Source organism: Hypanus sabinus, chromosome 25 (genome assembly GCF_030144855.1).
Source record: "Hypanus sabinus isolate sHypSab1 chromosome 25, sHypSab1.hap1, whole genome shotgun sequence".
Lineage (NCBI taxonomy): Eukaryota > Metazoa > Chordata > Chondrichthyes > Myliobatiformes > Dasyatidae > Hypanus > Hypanus sabinus.
This window is the reverse complement of record NC_082730.1, coordinates 2,308,976-2,334,330: the sequence shown is the minus strand read 5'-3', so window position 1 is coordinate 2,334,330 and position 25,355 is coordinate 2,308,976. Positions and strand designations below refer to the sequence as shown.

The window sequence follows — 25,355 nt, the reverse complement described above, 5'->3', positions numbered from 1 at the left end:
GGGAGGCAGAGAGGATTCTGCGATTAATCCCAACCTCACATTCCCAGAGACACAGAACCAATGGATTCACTCCATCCCATCTCACGCCAGGTAATATTCCTCGTTTCCCAAAGACCGTACATCAATCCCCGTCTCATTCCCCTCGAATATCTCCTCAGTTCCCTGCTATCCCCCTCGCATCACTCCCCTCCAACCCCTCCTACACTATGGTGCTCCCATGATACACAAAGGGACGAGATTTTAGACTAATTTGCCAGAACTTGTGACGGGGATTAAGGAAAAGGTCAAGGAATTACACAAGTACTTGTCTGTATTCCTAAACAAAACCACAAAGTATCCCAGACACACTGGAGACCAGTGGCCTATTGATGTGGAAGCTCAAACACACCAATACCGCTTCTGGTGATCGCACGGGGATTTGTCTTGTCAGACGCACCCTCCAATCAATCCCATAATAATGTTCCAAAAAGTCGAAGAAATGTGTTTGATTTTCTATCAGCAACCAACAAAACATTCACTCTTAGAGCAACATAATTAAATGCAGTCCCCAGCTAGAAACTGCTGATAACAAAGCATGAACACGTATCTAAACCCTTCATGTTTACCACACCCTTCCCATGTGAATAGATGCCATAACAAACTTAATAACTGTGCAACACGGGCTACAGTGCCGATTGGAAACAGAAGCCTGGCTTCTACAGTATTAATACAGATGGATAAATACCGGGGTCACAACGATCTAATCCCAGAGCTGGGGAGAGGGATCTATTAGGATACTGAACGCCCTAGCTATCATCGTCCAAACATTTGCAGGTTCTGGAATGGTTCCCACAGACCGGATGCAGCAAATTTGATGCCACCGTTTCAGAAAGGAGAAGGAGACAGAGACAGAGAGGAAAAGAAACCAGGGAACTACTGACCTGTCAGACCGCTACTGGACGTTGAGGCAGTGCTGGAATCTGTAATAATGGACATATAGAAAATACTTCCATGACTAGACAAAGATATTATGTTCTGTAAATTCAAAACATTAAATGAATTCTAAGAAACTCATGAGAGTCAGAAAATACAGCTATAACTTCACATTTACTTTAAGTGAGGAGCGCATGTTTTTACATATAATCCGTAATTATTTAAATAGTAATCATTTACTATTTCAATATTAATATCTAATGATTGAACCTTCCTAACTAACCTTCCGTGCGGAACCTTGTCAAAGGCCTTACTGAAGTCCATATAGACAACATCCACTGTTTTACCCTTGTCAACTTTCCTCGTAATCTCTTCAAAAAATTCTGTAAGATTTGTCAAACATGACCTTCCACGCACAAATCCATGTTGACTGTTCAGAGATTTAACCTATCTATACACTTTATAATTTTGTATGTAAGATGATGAGAGGCATTGATCGTGTGGATAGCCAGAGACTTTTTCCCAAGGTTGAAATGGCTAGCACGAGGAGGCATAGTCTTAAGGTGCTTGGAGGTAAGTACAAGGGGGTTGTTAGGGGTAAGTTTTCACACAGAGAGTGGAGGGTGTGTAGAATACATTGCCAGTGAAGGTGGTAGAGGCGGATACAATAGATACTTTTTAGAGACTCTTAGATAGGTAGATGGAGCTTAGAAAAATAAAGGGCTATGCAGTAAAAAAAATTCTAGGCAGTTTCTAGCGTATGTTACATGTTCGGCTAATACTGTGGGCCGAGGGGCTTGAAATGTCTGTAGATTTCTATGTTCGATGTTTTCTCTCAAATCTCTTCTCAATCTTCAATGTTCCAAGAACCTATTCAATCTTTCATTATAACTCAAGTACTCCAGTCCCTGCCACATCCTTGTAAATTTTCTCTGTACTCTTTCAATCTTATTTAAATCTTTCCTTAGGCAGGTGATCAATACTACACATAATACTCCAAATTAGGCCTCACCAATCTCTGATACAACTTCAACGTAACATTCCATCTCTTAATACTTTCTTCTTAATCTAAGTACTTAATACATTGATTTATGATGGGAAATGTGCCAAAATGTTTCTTTGTGACCCTATCAACCTGTGATGCCACTTTCAATGGATTATGGATCTGTATTGAGAGATATCTTTGTTCTACCACACTCCTCATTGGGCTACCGTTCACTGTAAACGACCTACCCTGGTAGGTCCTACCAAAGTGTAACGCCACTTACTTCTCTGCATTACATTCCATTTGTCATTTTTTCAGCTGATGCAGATCCCTCGACAATCCATGATAGCCCTCCTCACTGTCCACTGCATCCCCAGTCTTGGTGCAATCTGCAAGTTTGTTGATCCGTTGAACCAGATTACTATCCAGATCATTGACATAGATGACAAGCAACAAAGGACCCAGCACCAATCCCTGCAGCACACCACTAATCACAGGCCTCCAGCCTGAGAGATAACCTGCTACTACCACTCTCTGGCTTCTCCCACAAAGCCAATGACTAATCCAATTTACTACCTTATCTTGAATGCCAAATGACTGAACCCTTTTTGACCAGCCTCCCATGTGGGACCTTGTCAAAGGCCTTGTGAAATTGGGGTCTCTGGGGGAGCATGGTCCCAGCAATGTACCAAGGAACTCCCAAAAGGAGCAGACCCTATTCCTGAAGGCTTAGAGGGACCACACGCACAGGTGTTGTTACGGATGGATGGAAGTAAAGTTAAAGCCATCCTCAGCACCGGGGCGCCGGTTAAGTTGCTGTACAGTTTGTTTTATAACCATTATTGGAAGCATTTACCCTTGATGACTTTGAGGGCACTGGAGATTCGGGGTACCAGTGCCGGTGATTATCCAGATGACGGTTGTTGGTCAGTGAAAGTGGAGTTCTTGGAGGCAAAAGTGGAGGTGACTGATGTTCATGAATCGTTAATACTGAAGTGTCTGGACACTGTTGAGATGGGCAGTGTTTCTGTTCTAGAGAGAACCAATATCCTGCTGGTGCCCTTGGGGGCCTGCCCGGAAGAGGCGGGTGAGCGCTGTTTGGAGACATTGTCGAGCTGCTTGTGCGGACATGTGTAGCAACATTGGGCCGATACTGAATTCAAACAAGAGCCAGTGGTGGTATGGCCTGGGGGAAGTATCTGAGGGTGAGACCCTCTTAGTGGACGCTGCGAAATACCACGAGGGATGGGAGTTGACCGCTGAAGACACCTCAGAGAGAGAGAGGTTGTGGCGACCGGCTCCTGAAGCCATGGAAGACGTAGGCAGCGTGTGTGTGGATTATATTGCGCTGGATTATATTGTCAGTGACCAGAATACAGCCCTGAGGGCCAAAGAGGCGAAGGCCTGTCTGAGTGGTGTGAAGTGGTTTAAGGTGCTGGACCTGAGGAGTGGATGTTGCCAGATCCCGATGAGTGAGGCCAACAAGGAGAAGACGGCTGTTATAAATTCCCTAGGAGTCTTCTGGTCCGAAAAGATGCCACAGGGCATATCTGGAGCCCTTGCAATCTTCCTGCTGGGCAGGTGGAAGACCATGGGGGATGTGGAGGCGTTTGGAGTTTTTGTGTATGTGGATGATCTCTTGGTATTTGGATTTGCCTCAGGAGAATATGAAGTGAGGTCGTTGCAGGAGCGGCTGAGAAATAAAGAGTTAAAGTGTTTTCTGGACACGTGCCAGGTCTGGCGAAGGTCGCAGCTCGTGAGTGACTGTCTCTACGGAATCAAGTTTGAAATGAAGATGGAGAGATCTGGAACCATTTGGAAGACTTATAAGTTGGAGAGAACGAAGAAAGTTTTCTGACTGAGGGCATCAGCAATCTGAGAACCTGGAGAGGGGAGTTTGCAGAGGTGAAGCAATTACGGACAAATCTCGGAAGAGGGAAGTGGAAGCTTGAAGGGAACCTGAAGATGACCATCGACAGTTCAAATGAAGTGCAAAACCTGAAAGTTGATCTGGAAGAAGTCATGAGGAAGAAAAAACTGGAGAGAAGTGCAGTGAATACTGAACTGGAGGCTGACCAATCTTTAACTGCTGCTTTTCCGGTCGGGGTGCAAGAAGCTGATGGAGTAACTGCGTCCCAGATTGAGATGGCCGGGACGCATGTCAGAACTGCTGAGCCTGTGGCGAGAGTTGCAGGGGCCAGAGAAGAGGCTGATATCTCAATTGCAGGAAGCTGAAGAGACTGCAGGAGCAGTGCAGGCCACGTGTTTCCATTTGGAGAAGATCAAACAGCAGTACCGATCACAGAAATGAGGAAGAATACAGATTCGATGGATGATGTGCTGGATGTGTGGTACATGCTGCCTTTTGCTGACTTTCCCTCGATTGAGGAAGAGACCTTTGACCCTTCCCCCACTGAGTCAGGTGTAGAGGGGAGGATTAGCTGTGTGCAGTGGGCGGCATGAGTGAGAGGTTGAGAGAGGAGTTGGTAGTGGGCCCAAGGTATCCCCAGTTGTGTCCTAGCCTGAAGGGTTTAGGTGAGGGGGTACGGAGGTCTCAGAAGGATTAGGGAACTCCCAGTTAGATGGCCTATGTAGCGCCTGAGGTTTACTGTGTGGGGAGGAGATGTCACTGCTTGTGCTTGGGTTACGGTGTGTTGGCAGGAAAGGTGGCGAGTTATTTAATAGTCATGAGGACATGACTTTTATTTGGTGGGGGGAGAGTGTAAAGGGGGTTTCTTCTTTTTTCTTTGTTACTGTGTACGTAATCAAAATGGCTTCTTTGTTTTGTTAAAAGCAGGAAGGCTTCTTTGTTGCGAGAGAGTGCTGGAAGCTTGTTTAGGTTAAAATTTACTGATAGCAAGAATTGTATTCCTTTGTAAACCAATTGGGATTAATGTTGTTCTTTCTTCTGAGTCTGTAAGCTATTGTTGGAGGGCTTTTGGAGAGATCGGCGTGAGGGGGTGAGAGAGAGAGGACGCGATGCTGTAAGCTGGGCGAGGAACAGACCCCAAGCGGGGATCCGAGGCCAGGAGGTACTCCAAGGAGAGGAGATAAAGCTAGATGTGCTTGGTTGACCACTTCGGATGGTCCTAAGCTGCGAGTCGAGGAGTTCGGAGGGGATCGAATGGTGGCCAGAAGACTTCAGTAATTGAGCTCCAGCGGTTGTGCACGAAGTGGTTTGGACTTTGAAAGTTTGGCGCCTTTTCTTTATTTTTTTCTTCATATATAATGTATCATTATTATTCACTTTGTTATAGTAACCTTTATAAATTGTACTCATTTAATAGCATATGGTATACTGTCTGTTTTTAGCCGAGGCGCGGACATCACACAGCATCCACTCCAGCTGATTACCCAGTTTGGCGGGGCAGAAGGCTGCTCCCCCGAGACAGAAGTGAGTTGAGTGAGCCTAAGGCGACCCAGGGGGTTACGTTCAGAAGAAAAAAAAACAAGATTTACAGAGTGCAACACACAGATACATCTCAACATAACTTGTGTGCATTCATATATTGTAATAAAATTGATCAAAATGTTATAGCATAACACATAAAGGTATATCACTCTGCAATCAAAAATTTAAAGATAAGTCATACATCATACAAGAAATTTTTTTATATAAAAAAAGTCAACCCCCTACCAACTACCAAAGAAAAAAGCTGATGGATGACAATGGATAATTAGAAAAAAAACATATTCGCTTAAGAAGAGAAGATAAAAATATACATAAAAGTCTGTGCACTGTTAAACTTTATGAATTGGAAAAGTAATTTAGGAAAGGTCCCCAAATATTATAAAAAGATTGTTTCAAATTTAAGACTGAGCAGCGGATCTTTACTAAATTTAAATAAGACAATATCACGTAGCCATTGAAGATGTGTAGGGGGGGTAGACTCCTTCCATTTCAGCAAGATTGCTCTTCTTGCTAAAAGAGAGGTAAAAACTAGAACCTGTAGGTTAGGAGCATTTAAAGTTATATCTTCATTTGCAATAATACCAAACAAGGCAGTAAGGGGATTTGGGTCAAATTGGACCCTAAAAAGTTGTGAGAAGGTATGAAATACTTCCCGCAAAAACTTTTCAATTGTAGGGCAAAACCAAAACATATGAATTAAAGAGGCAACAGCAGAGTTACATTTATTACAAAGTGGAGAAACATTCGGGTAAAAACTGGACAGCTTCTGTTTAGAAATGTAAGCTCTATGAACCACTTTAAATTGTAGAAGAGAATGACGAGCACAGAAAGATGAGTTATTAACCCATTTAAGAATTTTATTCCATCTATCATCAGAAATCTGACAATTTAGGTCATCCTCCCAAGCTTTTTTTATTTTATCTAAAAAGTCTTGTCCAGAATCAATCAACAAGTTGTAGATACCAGTAATAGAAACATTAACAAAAGGTTTTAAATTTTTAAAGATCGTCCAGTAAATGTTTGAAATATCTCTGCTAGGGCACCAGCAATTTCTGCACTTGCCTCCTGTCGAGCCCAAATGAACACTTTGTTAGTCTTTGTGAAGAGGCTTCTCAATAGACCAACAGTGTCGAGTTTGTAGTGGAGGCTATTGGGAACACTTCTAGCCACATTGTAGCTGCATTCACCGCTATCAAGAAATGTTGTGCCCATGAATGGTCCGGCAAAAGCCACATGAATCCACCGCTAGGGCAATGCAGGACATTCCCAAGGGTGGAGGTGTGCTGCTCTTGGCATTGTCTGGACATAGAATCATAGAATCATAAAAAGCTGCAACACGAAAACTGAAGCTTTGGCCCAATCCAGTCAAGGCCAAACCATTTAAACTGCCTTGTCCCATCAACCTGCACCCTGTCCATAGCCATCCATCTCTCCCATCCAAGTACCAATCCTCACTCTCTTAAATGTTGAAATTGAAATGGCATCCACCACTTAATCATGTTGGCATCCTGTACAGTCCCTGGTGATCTACATCTCAGAGACAGGGGTGAGGTGTCTGTTGGGGTACTGAATGCTCTAACTATCAATTTCCAAACATTTACAGGTTCTGGAATGATTCCGCCAACCGGAAGGAATTTGTGCCACTGTTTCAGAAAGGAGACAGACAGAGAGAGAGAGACAGAACGGGGAACTACTGACCTGTCTGGTCAACACTGGAAGTTGACACATCACTGGAATCTGTGATAAGAATGTGACATCAGGATACTTAGAAAGTATTTCCATAACTGTACAATTATGTTTGTAACTTCAAAACATTAAGTGAATTCTAAGAAACTCATGAGAGTCAGAAAATACGGCTATAACTTCACATTTACTTTAAGTGAGGTGTACACGTATCACGTGGTAGCACGATGATGTATGCAATTTACATTTTTACATATAATCCGTACTTATTTAAATGAACAAGAATGCTTAATCAAACTACATACAAATACTATCACAAGATTATTTAAATATTACTGAAATATTAAATATACAACACTCCTCCCTGCTTAGCTATAAACTTTAACTCAAATGAGAAGGCATTTGATCTGCACTCAAAAAATATTATATGATACAACTACTATATGCAGACATTAGCAGAGTAAATTTTAAATTCTCTTATTCAGGCTTAAAGATTCACTTGCTGTGAAGGATTTCTTATTCTTGTGGGATAATGTCTGTCCTGACAAGGGGGATCACTCTGCTTAACAGGTGAGACTCGAGGCTGTGAAGCAATCTCAGGTTCTGGGGCTCTCTCTGTGCTAGTTGTAGGAGTTGACTCTGGAACTGCAGGAAATGGTTCGGATAGCTAACTTTCTTCTCTAACTATTGACTCTGCTCTCCTCAATTGATCGATATGTCATCTCCAGATGATATCTGACTCAATTTTCATTGTGTAGGAGAGTGAAACATAGAATCATAGAAAACCTACAGCACAGTACAGGCCCTTCAGCCCACAAAGCTGGGCCAAACATGTCCTTACTTTAGAAATTACCTAGGGTTACCCATAGCCCCCAATTTTTCTAAGTTCCATGTACGAATCCAGGAGTCTCTTAAAAGACCCTATCATATCCACCACCATCACCATTTCTGGCAGCCCATTCCACGCTCTCACCACTCTGCATTGAAAACTTGCCCCTGACATCTCCTCTGGATCTACTTCTAAGCACCTTAAAACTGTGTCCTCTCGTGTTAGCCATTTCAGCCCTGGACTAGCAACTGACAATCAATGCCTCTCATCGCCTTCTACACCTCTACCGGATCACCTCATCGTCCGATGCTCCAAGGACAAAAGGCCAAGTTCATTCAACCTATTCTCATAAGGCATGCTCCCCAATCCAGGCAACATCCTTGTAAATCTCCTCTGCACCCTTTCTATGGTTTCCACATCCTTCCTGTAGTGAGGTGACCAGAACTGAGTGCAGTATTCCAAGTGGGGTCTGACCAGGGTCCTATATAGCTGCAACATTACCTCTCGGCTCCTAAATTCAATCCCACGAATAATGAAGGCGAGTGCACCGCATGATTTCTTAACCACAGAGTCAACCTGTGCAGCTGCTTTGAGTGTCATATGGACTTGGTCCCCAAGATCCCTCTGATCCTCCACGCTGCCAAGAGTCTTACCATTAATACTATAGTCTGTCATCATATTTGACCTACCAAAATGAAGCACCTCACACTTGATTGAACTCTATCTGCCACTTTTCAGCCTTGTTTTGCATCCTCTGACTGCCATCCACACTATCCACAACACCCCCAACCTTTGTGTCATCAGCAAAGTTACTAATCCATCCCTCCACTTCCTCATCAAGGTCATTAATAAAAATCACGAAGACAAAAGGGTCCCAAAACTGATCCCTGAGGCACACCACAGGTCATCGACCTCCATGCATAATATGACCCGTCTACAACCACCATGTATAATATGACCCATCTACAACCACCATGCAGAATATGACCCGTCTACAACCACCATGCAGAATATGACCCGTCTACAACCACCATGTATAATATGACCCATCTACAACCACCATGCAGAATATGACCCGTCTACAACCACCATGCAGAATATGACCCGTCTACAACCACCATGTATAATATGACCCGTCTACAACCACCATGCAGAATATGACCCGTCTACAACCACCATGTATAATATGACCCGTCTACAACCACCATGCAGAATATGACCCATCTACAACCACCATGTATAATATGACCCGTCTACAAGGGTCATATGATGAGGGTAAGGCAGTGGATGTAGTCTATATGGACCTCAACAAAGCCTTTGACAAAGTTCCACATGGAAGGTTAGTTAAGAAGTTTCAGTCATTAGGTATTAATGCTGGAGTAATAAAATGGATTCAACAGTGGCTCGATGGGAGATGCCCGAGAGTAGTGGTGGATAATTGTTCATCCGGATGGAGGCCGGTGACTAGCGGGGTGCCTCAGGGATCTGTTTTGGGCCCAATGTTGTTTGTAATATACATAAATGATCTGGATGATGGGGTGGTAAATTGGATTAGTAAGTATGCCGATGATACTAAGGTAGCAGGTGTTGTGGATAATGAGGTGGGTTTTCAAAGCTTGCAGGGAGATTTATGCCGGTTAGAAGAATGGGCTGAACGTTGGCAGATGGAGTTTAATGCTGAGAAGTGTGAGGCTCTACATTTTGGCAGGAATAATCCAAATAGAACATACAGGGTAAATGGTAGGGCATTGAGTAATGCAGTGGAACAGAGCGATCTAGGAATAACAATGCATATTTCCCTGAAGCTGGAGTCTCATGTAGATAGGGTGGTGAAGAAGGCTTTTGGAATGCTGGCCTTTATCAATCAAAGCATTGAGTACAGAAGTTGGGATGTAATGTTAAATTTGTACAAGGCATTGGTAAGGCCAAATTTGGAATATTGTGTGCAGTTCTGGTCACCGAATTATAGGAAAGATATCAATAAATTAGAGAGAGTGCAGAGACGATTTACTAGGATGTTACCTGGGTTACAGCACTTAAGTTACAGAGAAAGGTTGAACAAGTTAGGTCTCTATTCATTGGAGCGTAGAAGGTTGAGGGGGGATTTGATCGAGGTATTTAAAATTTTGAGAGGGATAGATAGAGTTGACATGAATAGGTTGTTTCCATTGAGAGTAAGGGAGATTCAAATGAGAGGACATGATTTGAGAGTTAGGGGGCAGAAGTTTAAGGGAAACACGAGGGGGTATTTCTTTACTCAGAGAGTGATAGCTGTGTGGAATGAGCTTCCTGTAGAAGTAGTAGAGGCCAGTTCAGTTGTGTCATTTAAGGTAAAATTGGATAGGTATATGGACAGGAAAGGAGTGGAGGGTTATGGGCTGAGTGCGGATAGGTGGGACTAGGTGAGATTAAGAGTTCGGCACGGACTAGGAGGGCCGAGATGGCCTGTTTCCGTGCTGTGATTGTTATATGGTTATATACAACCATCATGTGTAATATGACCCGTCTACAACCTCCATGTATAATATGACCAATCTACAAATACCATGCAGAATATGACCCGTCTACAACCTCCATGTATAATATGACACATCTACAACCAAGTTCTGGAGTGGTCCAGTTCTGTCCTTAATCTTTCCGAGCATTCACTTCTGATCATCTCTGTAGTCCCGTGCCAGGACCACTCATCCAGGAGAGAAATATTGGACCATCTTGTTTGAAGAGCCTTCAATTTGTATTAGCTGTTTGTCCTGCATCCTTCTCCTGAGATGAGTTTGAGATGATCCAAGTGTGAATGCCTGGGATGATCCAGGAACAGTATGGCGGGTGAGTTGCTGGTTGTGCAGTGATAGACATTACAATATCCGAGGAGGAGATTAGCGAACTTCAGGTTCAGGGTTAGTGTAGAGCGATCTGCTGACATTGCTTGCAGTGCATTCTTTATACTCTGCACAAACCTTTCCGTCATGCCATTTGTAGCCGGATGATATGATGCAGATGCAACATGTCTTTCCATTCATTTTTAGGAATAACTGAAACTGTTCTCCCACAAACTGTGGCCCATTGTTGATGACTAAGTGTTCTGGAATACCAGTCAAAGGGTCTTAGTGTCATGGAGAAGTGCAGCACGGAAAAAGGCCCTTCAGCCCATCTAGTCTATGCCAAAAACATTTAAACATTGACCTGCACTGGGACCCTGGTCCTCCATACCCCTACCATCTATGTACCTATCCAAACTTCTCATAAACGTTCAAATTGAGCTCACATGCACCACGTGCTGGCAGCTCATTCCACACACTCATGACCCTCCAAATGAAGAGGTTTCCCCTTATGTTCTCCTTAAACATTTCACCCTACACCCTTAACCTATCACCTCTGGTTGTAGTCCCACCCAACCTCAGTGGTACAGGCCTGCTTGCATTTATAGCCACATAACCATATAACAATTACAGCATGGAAACAGGCCATCTCGGCTCTTCTCGTCTGTGCCGAACACTTACTCTCCCCTAATCCCACTGATCTGCACTCAGCCCATAACTCTCCATTCCTTTCCTGTCCATATACCTATCCAATTTTACTTTAAATGACAATACCGAACCTGCCTCTACCACTTCTACTGGAAGCTCGTTCCACACAGTTACCACTCTCTGAGTAAAGAAATTCCCCCTCGTGTTACCCTTAAACTTTTGCCCCTTAACTCTCACCTTATGTCCTCTTGTTTGAATCTCCCCGACTCTCAATGGAAAAAGCCTATCCACATCAACTCTATCTATCCCCTTCATAATTTTAAATACCTCTATCAAGTCCCCCCTCAACCTTCTACACTCCAAAGAATAAAGACCTAACTTGTTCAATCTTTCCCTGTAACTTAGGTGCTGAAACCCAGGTAACATTCTAGTAAAGCTTCTCTGTACTCTCTCTATTTTGTTGACATCTTTCCTATAATTTGGTGACCAAAACTGTACACGATACTCCAAATTCGGCCTTACCAATGCCTTGTACAATTTTAACATTCCATCCCAACTCCTATACTCAATGCTCTGTTTTATAAAGGCCAACATACCAAAAGCTTTCTTCACCACCCTATCCACATGAGATTCCACCTTCAGGGAACTATGCACCATTATTCCTAGACCACTCTGTTCTACTGCATTCTTAAATGCCCTACCACTTACCATGTATGTCCTATTTGGATTATTCCTCCCAAAATGTAGCACCTCACGCTTATCAGCATTAAACTCCATCTGCCATCATTCAGCCCACTCTTCTAACTGGCCTAAATCTCTCTGCATGCTTTGAAAACCTACTTCATTATCCACAACGCCACCTACCTTAGTATCATCTGCATACTTACTAATCCAATTTACCACCCCATCATCCAGATCATTAATGTGTATGACAGACAACATTGGACCCAGTACAGATCCCTGAGGCACACCACTAATCACTGGCCTCCAACCTGACAAACAGTTATCCAACACTACTCTCTGGCATCTCCCATCCAGCCACTGTTGAATTCATTTTACTATTTCAATATTAATACCTAACGATTGAACCTTCCTAACTAACCTTCCACGCGGAACCCTGTCAAAGGCCTTACTGAAGTCCATGTAGACAACATCCACCATTTTACCCTCATCAACTTTCCTCGTAACCTCTTCAAAAAATTCTATAAGATTTGTCAAACATGACCTTCCACGCACAAATCCATGTTGACTGTTCAGAGATTTAACCTATCTATACACCTTATAATTTTGTATGTAAGATGATGAGAGGCATTGATCGCGTGGGTAGCCAGAGACTTTTTCCCAAGGTTGAAATGGCTAGCACGAGGAGGCATAGTCTTAAGGTGCTTGGAGGTAAGTACAAGGGGGTTGTTAGGGGTAAGTTTTTCTACACAGAGAGTGGAGGGTGTGTAGAATACAATGCCAGTGAAGGTGGTAGAGGCGGATACAATAGAGACATTTTAGAGGCTCTTAGATAGGTAGATGCAGCTTAGAAAAATAAAGGGCTATGCAGTAAAAAAGAATTCTCGGCAGTTTCTAGCGTAGGTTACATGTTCGGCTAATACTGTGGGCCGAGGGGCTTGAAATGTCTGTAGATTTCTATGTTCGATGTTTTCTCTCAAATCTCTTCTCAATCTTCTATGTTCCAAGAACCTGTTCAATCTTTCATTATAGCTCAAGTACTCCAGTCCCTGCAACATCCTTGTAAATTTTCTCTGTACTCTTACAATCTTATTTAAATCTTTCCTTAGGCAGGTGATCAATACTACACATAATACTCCAAATTAGGCCTCACCAATCTCTGATACAACTTCAACGTAACATTCCATCTCTTAATACTCTCTACTTAATCTAAGTACTTAATACATTGATTTATGAAGGGAAATGTGCCAAAATGTTTCTTTGTGACCCTATCAACCTGTGATGCCACTTTCAATGGATTATGGATCTGTATTGAGAAATATCTTTGTTCTACCACACTCCTCATTGGGCTACCGTTCACTGTAAACGACCTACCCTGGTAGGTCCTACCAAAGTGTAATGCCACGTACTTCTCTGCATTACATTCCATTTGTCATTTTTTCAGCTGATGCAGATCCCTCGACAATCCATGATAGCCCTCCTCACTGTCCACTACATCCCCAGTCTTGGTGCAATCTGCAAGTTTGTTGATCCATTGAACCAGATTACTATCCAGATCATTGACATAGATGACAAGCAACAAAGGACCCAGCACCAATCCCTGCAGCACACCACTAATCACAGGCCTCCAGCCTGAGAGATAACCTGCTACTACCACTCTCTGGCTTCTCCCACAAAGCCAATGACTTATCCAATTTACTAGCTTATCTTGAATGCCAAAGGACTGAACCTTTTTGACCAGCCTCCCATGTGGGACCTTGTCAAAGGCCTTGTGAAGTTCCATGTAAGCAATATCCACTATCTTGCCTTCAAACACTTTCCCAGTAACTTCCTTGAAAAACTCTATAAGATTGGTTAGACATGACCTACTAGGCTCAAAGCCATGCTGACTATCTGTAATCTGGCCTTGTCTTTACAAATGCTTACATGTCCAGTCCCTTTGAATACCATCCAATAACTTTCCCACAACTGATGTCAGATTCTCTGGTCTATAATTTCCTGTATATGTTTACAGCGGAAAAACATTGGCTATCCTCCTATCCTCTGGTACCTCTCCCATCGTTAAGCATGTTTTCTTTTTACAATATTTTTATTCAGAAGAAAAAAAAACAAGATTTACAGAGTGCAACACATAGATACATCTCAACATAACTTGTGTACATTCATATATTGTAATAAAATTGATCAAAATGTTATAGCATAACTCATAAAGGTATACCACTCTGTAATCAAAAATTTAAAGATAAGTCATACATCATAAAATAAATTTTTTATATAAGAAAAAGTCAACCCCCTACCAACTACCAGAGAAAAAAGCTGATGGATGACAATGGATAATTAGAAAAAAAACATATTCACTTAAGAAGAGAAGATAAAAATATACATAAAAGTCTGTGCACTGTTAAACTTTATGAATTGGAAAAGTAATTTAGAAAAGGTCCCCAAATATTATAAAAAGATTGTTTCAAATTTAAGACTGAGCAGCGGATCTTTACTAAATTTAAATAAGACAATATCACGTAGCCATTGAAGATGTGTAGGAGGGGTAGACTCCTTCCATTTCAGCAAGATTGCTCTTCTTGCTAAAAGAGAGGTAAAAACTAGAACCTGTAGGTTAGGAGCATTTAAAGTTATATCTTCATTTGCAATAATACCAAACAAGGCAGTAAGGGGATTTGGGTCAAATTGGACCCTAAAAAGTTGTGAGAAGGTATGAAATACTTCCCGCAAAAACTTTTCAATTGTAGGGCAAAACCAAAACATATGAATTAAAGAGGCAACAGCAGAGTTACATTTATTACAAAGTGGAGAAACATTCGGGTAAAAACTGGACAGCTTCTGTTTAGAAATGTAAGCTCTATGAACCACTTTAAATTGTAGAAGAGAATGACGAGCACAGAAAGATGAGTTATTAACCCATTAAAGAATTTTATTCCATCTATCATCAGAAATCTGACAATTTAGGTCATCCTCCCAAGTTTTTTTTATCTTATCTAAAAAGTCTTGTCTAGAATCAATCAACAAGTTATAGATACTGGTAATAGAACCATTAACAAAAGGTTTCAAATTTAAAAGATCGTTCAGTAAATGTTTGAAATATCTCTGCTAGGGCACCAGCAATTTCTGCACTTGCCTCCTGTCGAGCCCAAATGAACACTTTGTTAGTCTTTGTGAAGAGGCTTCTCAATAGACCAACAGTGTCGAGTTTGTAGTGGAGGCTATTGGGAACACTTCTGGCCACATTGTAGCTGCATTCACCACTATCAAGAAATTTGTGCCCATGAATGGTCCAGCAAAAGCCACATGAATCCACCGCTAGGACAATGCAGGCCGTTCCCAAGGGTGGAGGTGTGCTGCTCTTGGCATTGTCTGGACATAGAATCATAGAATCATAGAAAGCTGCAACACAAAAACTGAAGCTTTGGCCCAATCCAGTCCAGGCCAAACCATTTAAACTGCCTTGTCCCATCAACCTGCACCCTGTCCATAGCCATCCATCTCTCCCATCCAAGTACCAATCCACACTCTCTTAAACGTTGAAATTGAAATGGCATCCACCACTTAATCATGTTGGCATCCTGTACAGTCCCTGGTGATCTACATCTCAGAGACAGGGGTGAGGTGTCTGTTGGGGTACTGAATGCTCTAACTATCAATTTCCAAACATTTACAGGTTCTGGAATGATTCCGCCGACCGGAAGGAATTTGTGCCACTGTTTCAGAAAGGAGACAGACAGAGAGAGAGAGACAGAACGGGGAACTACTGACCTGTCTGGTCAACACTGGAAGTTGACACATCACTGGAATCTGTGATAAGAATGTGACATCAGGATACTTAGAAAGTATTTCCATAACTGTACAATTATGTTTGTAACTTCAAAACATTAAGTGAATTCTAAGAAACTCATGAGAGTCAGAAAATACGGCTATAACTTCACATTTACTTTAAGTGAGGTGTACACGTATCACGTGGTAGCGCGATGATGTATGCAATTTACATTTTTACATATTGTAATTATTTAAATGAACAAGAATGCTTAATCAAACTACATACAAATACTATCACAAGATTATTTAAATATTACTGAAATATTAAATATACAACACTCCTCCCTGCTTAGCTATAAACTTTAACTCAAATGAGAAGGCATTTTATTTGCATTCAAGAAATATTATATAATACAACTACTATATGCAGACATTAGCAGAGTAAAGTTTAAATTCTCTTATTCAGGCTTAAAGATTCACTTGCTGTGGAGGATTCCTTATTCTTGTGGGATAATGTCTGTCCTGACAAGGGGGATCACTCTGCATAACAGGTGAGACTCGTGGCTGTGAAGCAATCTCAGGTTCTGGGGCTCTCTCTGTGCTAGTTGAAGGAGTTGACTCTGGGACTGCAGGAAGTGGTTCTGATAGCTAACTTTCTTCTCTAACTATTGACTCTGCTCTCCTCAATTGATCAATATGTCGAATCGAGATGATATCAGACTTAAGTTCCATTGTGTAGGAAAGTGGTCCAGTTCTGTCCTTAAACTTTCCAAGTATCCACTTTTGATCATCTCTGTAGCCCCACTTGTGCCAGGACCACTTGTCCAGGAGAGAAACATTGAACCTTCTTGTTTGAGGAGACTTCAATCTGTCTTAGCTGTTTGTCCTGCATCCTCCTCCTGAGATGAGTTTGAGATGATCCAAGTGTGAATGCCAGGGACGACCCAGGAACAGTATGGCGGGTGAGTTGCTGGTTGTGCAGTGTTAGACATTACAATATCCGAGGAGGAGATTAGCGAACTTCAGGTTCAGGGTTAGTGTAGAGCGTTCTGCTGACATTGCTCGCCGTGTATTCTTTATACTCTGCACAAACCTTTCCGTCATGACATTTGTAGCCAGATGATATGATGCAGATGCAACATGTCTTACTCCATTCATTTTTTGCAACAACTGAAACTGTTCCGCCACGAACTGTGGTCCATTGTCGATGACTAAGTGTTCTGGAATACCAGTCATAGGGTCTTAGTGTCATGGAGAAGTGCAGCACAGAAACAGGCCCTTCAGCCCATCTAGTCTATGCCAAAAACATTTAAACATCGACCTGCACTGGGATCCTAGTCCTCCATACCCCTACCATCCATGTACCTATCCAAACTTCTCATAAACATTCAAATTGAATTTGCATGCACCACATGCTGTCAGCTCATTCCACACACTCTTATGACCCTCCATGTGAACAGGATTCCCTTTATGTTCCCTTTAATCAATGGTCAGCATAACATTGTGGGCCGAAGGGCCTGGAACGTGCTGTAGATTTCTATGTTCAATGTTCATGTTCTCTCTCAAATCACTTCTCAATCTTCTATGTTCCAAAAACCTATTTAATCTTTCCTTATAACTCAGGTACTACAGATCCAGAAACATCCTTGTAAATTTTCTCCGCACTTTTTCATACTTTCTTAGATCTTTTCTACAATGGGTGTCCAAAACTGCAGACAATACTCCGAATTAGGCCTCACCAATGTCTTATACAATTTCAACATAACATCCCATATCCTGTACTCAATACTTTGATTTATGCAGTCTAACGTGCCAAAAGCTGTGATGCCTCTTTCAATGAATTATCAGTCTGTATTCCAAGAACCCTTTGTTCTACCACACTCCTCAGTGGGCTACAATAGAGTCTTTTAAAAGACTCTTATATGGAGTCTGTAAAAATAGATGTGACCTATCATGCATGAAGCCATGCCAACTATCCGTAATCAGTCCTTGTCTATCCAAATATTTACATAACCAGTCCCTTAGAATACCTTCCAATAACTTTCCCACATCTGATGTCAGACTCACTGGCCTATAATTCCTTGGTATTTGTTTAGTGCCTTTTTTAAATAGTGGAACAACATTGTATCCTCCTGTCTGGTACGTCTCCTATCACTAGCCGTGTTTTAAATAACTCTGCTAGGGCATCGGCAATTTCTGCACTTGCCTCCTGTGGAGCCCAAGTGAACACTTTGTCGGTCTTTGTGAAGAGGCTTCTCAATAGAGTCTGTAGTGGAGGCTATTGGGAACACCTCTAGCCACATTGTTGCTGCATTCACCACTTCCAAGAAACTTGTGCCCATGAGCGATCTGGCAAAATGCACATGAGTCCACTGCGAGGGCAATACAGGCCGTTCCCAAGGGTGGAGGTGCGCTGCACTTGGCATCTTCTGGATATGTTGGCAACCTGTACGGGCCATGGTCACCCACTCAATCTGCTGATGTACCTGGACCACCAGATAAAGATTGAAGCCAATCGTTTCATTTTCACACCTGAATGACTGGCTTGTATCTCCTCCAACACTTTAGATTAGATTTTAGATTATGAGGACACTCAGTCCTCGTTTATCGTCATTTAGTAATGCATGCATTAAGAAACGAGACAATGTTTTTCCAGTGTGATACCACAGAAACACAAGACAGACCAAGACTAACTGACAAAAAACCACATAATTATAACATATAGTTACAACAGTGCAAAGCAATACCGTAATTTGATAAAGAGCAGACCATAGGCACAGTAAAGAAAAAGTCTCAAAGTCCCCGATAGCCCATCATCTCACGCAGACGGTAGAAGGAAGAAAAACTCTTTCTGCCATGAACCTCCAGTGCTGCAAAGTTGCCGATTCAGCACCCTGGAAGCACCCGACCACGGCCAACTCTGAGTCCGTCCGAAAACTTCGAGCCTCCGACCAGCCGTCCGACACCGAGCACCGAGCACCATCTCTGCCGAATGCTTCGGCCCCGGTCCCGGCTGCCAAGCAACAGGCAAAGCCGAGGATTCAGGGCCTCCTCTCTGGAGATTTTCCGATCGCACAGCAGCAGCGGCAACAGAACAGGCATGTCAGAAGTTTCACCAGATGTTCCTCCGTGCTTCTCACGTCCGTCTCCATCAAATCAGGATCGTACACGGCCCCTACTTACAGATAACAGATATTCATCCTGGAGTGGCCACTGCACGCTGCGTCACACCACCACCTTCACTTCTCCTCCAACACTTTAGCTCTCGGATTTGATAGTACAACAACTCCCAATCCTCAATGGGAACAGCCCATCGCATAAGAAAGGTTAGTAACCCCTGCTCTACAGTACCCGGCCAGATAGTGTCAGAGAGCAGGATAGATTCAGACTGAAGGTCCTCTACTATGTCCTGTCACTCACTCCTGGGACAGAGTAACCACCATCCTCTCTAAATCCCAACATCTTCCTCTGATACTCACCAGGTGTGTGCGGTTTACAGATCTCCCGCAAACGGATCTGAGCTGTGTCCATACTGACGGGGTTCCTGGCTTCACACCTGTACACAACGTCCTCGCTCTCTGGTGTGTGATGAATCTCCAAGGTCTCTCCTTGTCCCCAGAGGTGATAGGTTCTGTCGTTCACCACAGCTGCTCCGCCCCTCAGCCATCTGAAGCTGGTGTTGTCACCTGAAGTCACCAAGCAGGTCAGGGTGAAGTTACAGTCTCCAGTATTGTTCTGAACTGTGATGTTTGCTCCTGCCACAGGCTCTGTGATGGAGAGATGAAAGATGAGTAAAGGAGATCCTCGTGGACCCCTTGAGGATCAAAGTAAACTTTAAACTGATTGCAGCTCATCTCCACACACCAGTTTAACCTTTCCTTCACCCTTCAGTTCCTTCTGGAGAAAATTCCCAAGTGTACCCTGCTCATATACCTCTTTTGCCACTTTACGACTGACTCAACTGAAAAGTTAAACATAAATAACCTCAAAGTTAACTTTAAATTAATTCTGACTGCCATATCCTTTTGCACCCCCAATGTCTGAATTCTCTCCCCAGGTAGAACCTGTACTCTGGTAAAATTACTAAACCATTGTGTAATGCTGAAAAAGAGTGAACTCACAGTTTGAGCTGTCCCTCCACCTATCTTGGTTTTGGCTACAGACTTGGTGATAACACCATGTTTTAAATACCTTTGTGTTTCAGAGCAACACAAGGGGAAACTTCTTCACATAAAGGGTGGTGAGAGTGTGGAATGAGCTGCCAGCAAAAGTGGTGGATGCAATTTTGATTTGAATTTTTAAGAGAAATTTGGATAAGTACATGGATAGAAGGGGTGTGGAGGGCTATGGTCTGGTACAGGTCAATGGGACCAGTCTGCTTTGTCATGGACTAGATGGGCTGAAGGACCTCTTTTGGTGCTGTAGTGTTCTATGACTCCATGACTCTATTTCCTTCAACCATTTCATTCTAAAGTGAAATGCCTTCATGTCTAAAGTGAAAATTTGTGGTCACAACACTGTACCCTGAGGAACTCCACTCAAAACTGACAGCCTTCCTGAAAAGGGCCCCATTTGTCCCCACTCCCACACTCCTGCCAGTCAGCCAATCTTCTATCCATGCTGGTACCTTGCCTCTAACATTGAGATCTCTGATGTATAAACCAGAGAAAGTCTGCTGGTACTGGAAATCCAAAGCAACATACACAAAAAGCCAGAGGAACTCAGCAGGTCTGTCAGCATCTATGAAAGTAAATAAATACTGCCCTGGTTTGGGTTGAACAGAGAGTGACGAGGCACAAGTACTTCATGGAAGACTCAAGACTACAGATACTCCAATGTGTAGTCACACCAGATGTTGGAGGTCAGACAGTATCAACTGACAGACAGTGGTACATATTTGCTGGAAGAGCAATAGAGAAATTTTGCTTGCTTAGGGCTCGGTGCAATGAGAGACTGACACAGATTAGCCAGATGGAATCACAAGAGAGATGACGGATGCTGAAAATATGGCACAACACACAAACTGCTGCAGGATCTCAATGGGTTGGGCAGCAGCTATGGAGGGAAATTGAATGTCGACATTTTGGCTGAAAACCCTTCATCAGACTAGTCAGCCAGATAAGTCAGAGCCAATGGAAGGAAAACACAAATAAGAGAGAATCAGCAGATGCTGGAAATCTGAGCAACACACACAAAATGTTGGATAAACTCAGCAGGTCAGGCAGCATTGATGGAAAAGAGTAAACGGTCGATGTTTCGGGCTGAGACAACCATTGTTGGTAGAATCTCAGATGGTGACGAGAGGGCGTACAGGATTGAGATATGCCAACTAGTGGAATGATGCCAGAGCAACAACCTGGCACTCAACATCAGTAAGATGAAAGAGTTGATTGTGGATTTCAGGAAGGGTAAAATGAAGGAACATATACCAATCCTTTTGTTCTTTTCACAATATTTTTATTCAGAAGAAAAAAAAGATTTACAGAGTGCAACACATAGATACATCTCAACATAACTTGTGTACATTCATATATTGTAATAAAATTGATCAAAATGTTATAGCATAACGCATAAAGGTATACCACTCTGTAATCAAAAATTTAAAGATAAGTCATACATCATACAAGAAATTTTTTATATAAGAAAAAGTCAACCCCCTACCAACTACCAAAGAAAAAAGCTGATGGATGACAATGGATAATTAGAAAAAAAACCATATTCAGTTAAGAAGAGAAGATAAAAAATATACATAAAAGTCTGTGCACTGTTAAACTTTATAAATTGGGAAAGTAATTTAGGAAAGGTCCCCAAATATCATAAAAAGATTGTTTTGAATTTAAGACTGTGCAGTGGATCTTTTCTAAATTTAAATACGACATAATATCACGTAGCCATTGAAGATATGTAGGAGGGGTAGACTCCTTCCATTTAAGCAAGATTGCTCTTCTTACTAAAAGAGGGGTAAAAACTAAAACTTGTAGGTTAGGAGTATTTAAAGTTATATCTTCATTTGCAATAATACCAAACAAGGCAGTAAGGGGATTTAGGTCAAATTGGACCCTAAAAAGTTGAGAGAAGGTATGAAATACTTCCCGCAAAAACTTTTCAATTGTAGGGAAAAACCAAAACATATGAATTAAAGAGGCATCAGCAGAGTTGCATTTATTACAAAGTGGAGAAACATTCAGGTAAAAACTGGACAGCTTCTGTTTAGAAATGTAAGCTCTATGAACCACTTTAAATTGTAGAAGAGAATGACGAGCACAGAAAGATGATTTATTAACCCATTTAAAAATTTTATTCCATCTATCATCAGAGATCTGACAATTTAGGTCATCCTCCCAAGCTTTTTTTATTTTATCTAAAAAGTCTTGTCTAGAATCAATCAACAAGTTATAGATACCAGTAATAGAACCATTAACAAAAGGTTTTAAATTTAAAAGATCGTCCAGTAAATTTTTATCAGGACCTATAGGAAAAGTAGCAAATTGGAAACGTAGAAAATCTCTAATTTGAAGGTATCTGTAAAAATGTGATTTTGAGAGTGCAAATTTATTTGACGATTGGTCAAATGAAGCAAGAGATCCTGAGATAAACAGGTCCCAAAAACACTTAATACCTAATTCATCCCAATCTTTAAAGACTTTATCAGTCATGGAAGGGATAAAAAAATAATTAAGGAGAATGGGAGATGATAATGAAAAATTCGATAAGACAAAAAATTTTCTAAATTGAGACCAGATCCTTAAAGTTTGCTTAACAATTATGTTATCTGTTGTTTTATTTGCTGAAAAAGAACAGTATGCTCCAAGAAGAGAGACAATAGAAGAATTTTTTACAGAATTAACTTCTAAGGAGACCCAGGATGGGCAATCTTTACGATAAATATAATAGGACCAGAAAGTAATATTCCTTATTTTGGCAGCCCAATAGTAAAACCTAAAATTGGGTAGGGCTAATCCACCCATCTCTTTATTTCTTTGTAAGTGAACTTTACTTAAACGAGCTTGTTTATTATTCCAAATATAAGAGGTTAAAATTGAATCTAAAGAATCAAAGTACATTTTAGGAATAAAAATAGGGAAGGCCTGAAAAAGATATAAAAATTTAGGAAGAATCTTCATTTTAATCAAATTAATTCGGCCAATTAGGGATAAAGAAAGAGGGGACCATTCAGAAAGCGTCTTTTTCACATAATTCAATAAGGTGTTTTAAGTTTTCTTTAAATAAATTCTTGAAGTTTTTAAGCATGTCTTGAAGCATGTCAACAAATACACTCAAAAGCTTCTATAGTTGTACCATGGACAGCATTCTGACAGGCTGCATCACTGTCTGGTATGAAGCTTTTAGTAGTTGTTACACCTAAATATGTAAATTGACTTGTAACAACTTTGAATGGAAATTTGGCATTTGATGACATTAGGTCATTGGAGCGTAGAAGGTTGAGGGGGGATTTGATCGAGGTATTTAAAATTTTGAGAGGGATAGATGGAGTTGACGTGAAAAAACTGTTTCCATTGAGAGTAGGGGAGATTCAAACTGATAGAAGGCAATGGAAGAGAGTAAGAGGGGAGAAGCACCAGAGGGAGGTGATGGACAGGCAAGGGGGCAAGGTGAGAGAAGGAAAAGGGGATAGAGACCGGTGAAGGAGAGGGCAACTTCCATTACCGGAAGTTCGAGAAATCAGAAATCCCTTTCTCTCAATTTCTCCATCTCCTCCGTCTCCTCCACATCTGCTCTCAGGATGAGACTTTTCATTCTAGAATGAAGGAGATGTCCTCTTTTTTCAAAGAAAGGGGCTTCCCTTCCTCCACTATCAACATTGCCCTCAACCACATCGCTTCCATTTCACACATGTCTGCTCCTAAACCATCTTTCTGCCACCCTGTCAGGAATAGAGTTCCTTTAGTCCTTACCTACCACCTCACCAGCCTTCATATCCAGTACATAATTCTCCAGATCTTCCACCACCTCCAACGACATCCCACCACCAAATCCCCCCTTCCCGCTTTCTGCTTTCCACAGGGATCACTCCCTACACGACTCCCTTGTCCATTCGTCCTTCCTCACTGATCTCTCCCCTGGCACTCAAATGGAACAAGTGCTACATCTGCCCCTACACCTCCTCACACTACCAGTCAGAGCCCCAAACTGTCCTTCCAGATGAAGAGAAACTTCACCTGTGAGACTATGGGGTCATACACGGTGTCCGGTGCTCCCAGTGTGGCCTCCTGTAAATCAGCAAGTCCCGATTGGGAGACCGCTTTGCCGACCAACTATGCTCCATCCACCAGAAAAAGTGGGACCTCCCAGTGGCCACCCATTTTAATCCCACTTCCCATTCCCATTCCAATATGTCTATCTATGGCCTCCTCTACTGTCATAATGAGGCCATACTCAGGTAGGAGGAACAACACCTTATATTCTGTCTGGATAGGCTCCAATCTGATGGCATAAACATTGATTTCCCAAAGTTCTGGTAATGGCCCCTCTCCTGTTCCCTCTCTCACCTTATCTCCTTCCCTGCACATCACCTCCCACTTGTGATCCTCCCCACTTTTCTCTTTCCATGGCCTCCTGTTCTCTTCTGTCAGACTTCCCCCTTCTCCAGCCCTGCATCTCATTTACCGATCAACCACCCAGCTATTACCCAGCTATCCATAGATGCTGCCTGGCCTGCATTTTGCATCCAAGCATTTTGTGTGCTTGGATTTCCAGCATCTGCAGATTTTCTCTTGCTTGTTTTATGGAATCTTGATTAACCCTTTCCATGCCCGATGCAGTGATTCAAATAGACAGGTTCACAATACTCTGTCAGTCAAGCCTCCCAAAAGCAGAGGCTATCTTGATAAAGTCACTAAATGATTATTATCAACAAGTCACCTGCAGTACCAGAGGAAACTACTCACTGGACCACTGTTACACTAAGTTCAAAAGTACCTACCGTGCTATTCCACACTCACACTTCAGAAAGTCTGATCACCTGGCTGTACTTCTGCTCCCTGAGTACAGGCAGAGACTGAAGACTGCAGCATCAGCAGTGAGGACCAAGTAGGTTTGGACAAGGGAAGCACAGGAGCGCCTACAGGACTGCTTTGAATCAGTGGACTGGACTGTATTCAGGGATTCACCTTTGAATCTGGATGACTGTGCCGCAGTTGTCACTGACTTCATTAAAACCTGTGTGGATGAGTATGTGCCTACGAAAACTTGCAGTACATTCCCAAACCAAAAGCCATGGATGAACCAAAATGTTTGTCATCTGCTGGGGGCTGGATTTATGCTATTTAAGTCTGGTTACTCATGTCTGTACAAGAAAGCCAGGTATGATTTGCAGAGGGCTATTTCAAGAGTGAAGAGACAATTCTGAGCAACATCAGAATTGTTGGAGGTGACATCAGATGTACAACAACTCTGGTCAGACTGCAGGACGTTACTTTCTACAAAGTGAAACCCAATAACATGAATCTCACTGATGCTTCACGACCAGACATGCTGAACACATTTTATGCTCGCTTTGACAGGGAGAATAAAACTACAGCTTTGAAGATCCCTGCTCACCCAGTGACCCTGTGATCTCTGACTCGGAGGCCGATGTCAAGCTGTCTTTCAGGAGGG

General features: G+C 42.2%; 1 protein-coding gene across 1 annotated transcript in view; it reads right to left on the bottom strand.

The window, feature by feature from the left end:
* LOC132380865 (uncharacterized) overlaps positions 1-25,355 on the bottom strand; it is a 51,835-nt gene that overhangs the window by 4,558 nt on the left and 21,922 nt on the right. The window contains exons 3-6 of the mRNA XM_059949784.1: positions 19,217-19,504; positions 15,738-15,776; positions 7,008-7,046; positions 921-959 (exon numbers count right to left, since the gene is read on the bottom strand). Coding sequence (XP_059805767.1) covers positions 921-959; positions 7,008-7,046; positions 15,738-15,776; positions 19,217-19,504 — 405 coding nt within the window. The remainder of the gene's footprint in view (positions 1-920; positions 960-7,007; positions 7,047-15,737; positions 15,777-19,216; positions 19,505-25,355) is intronic.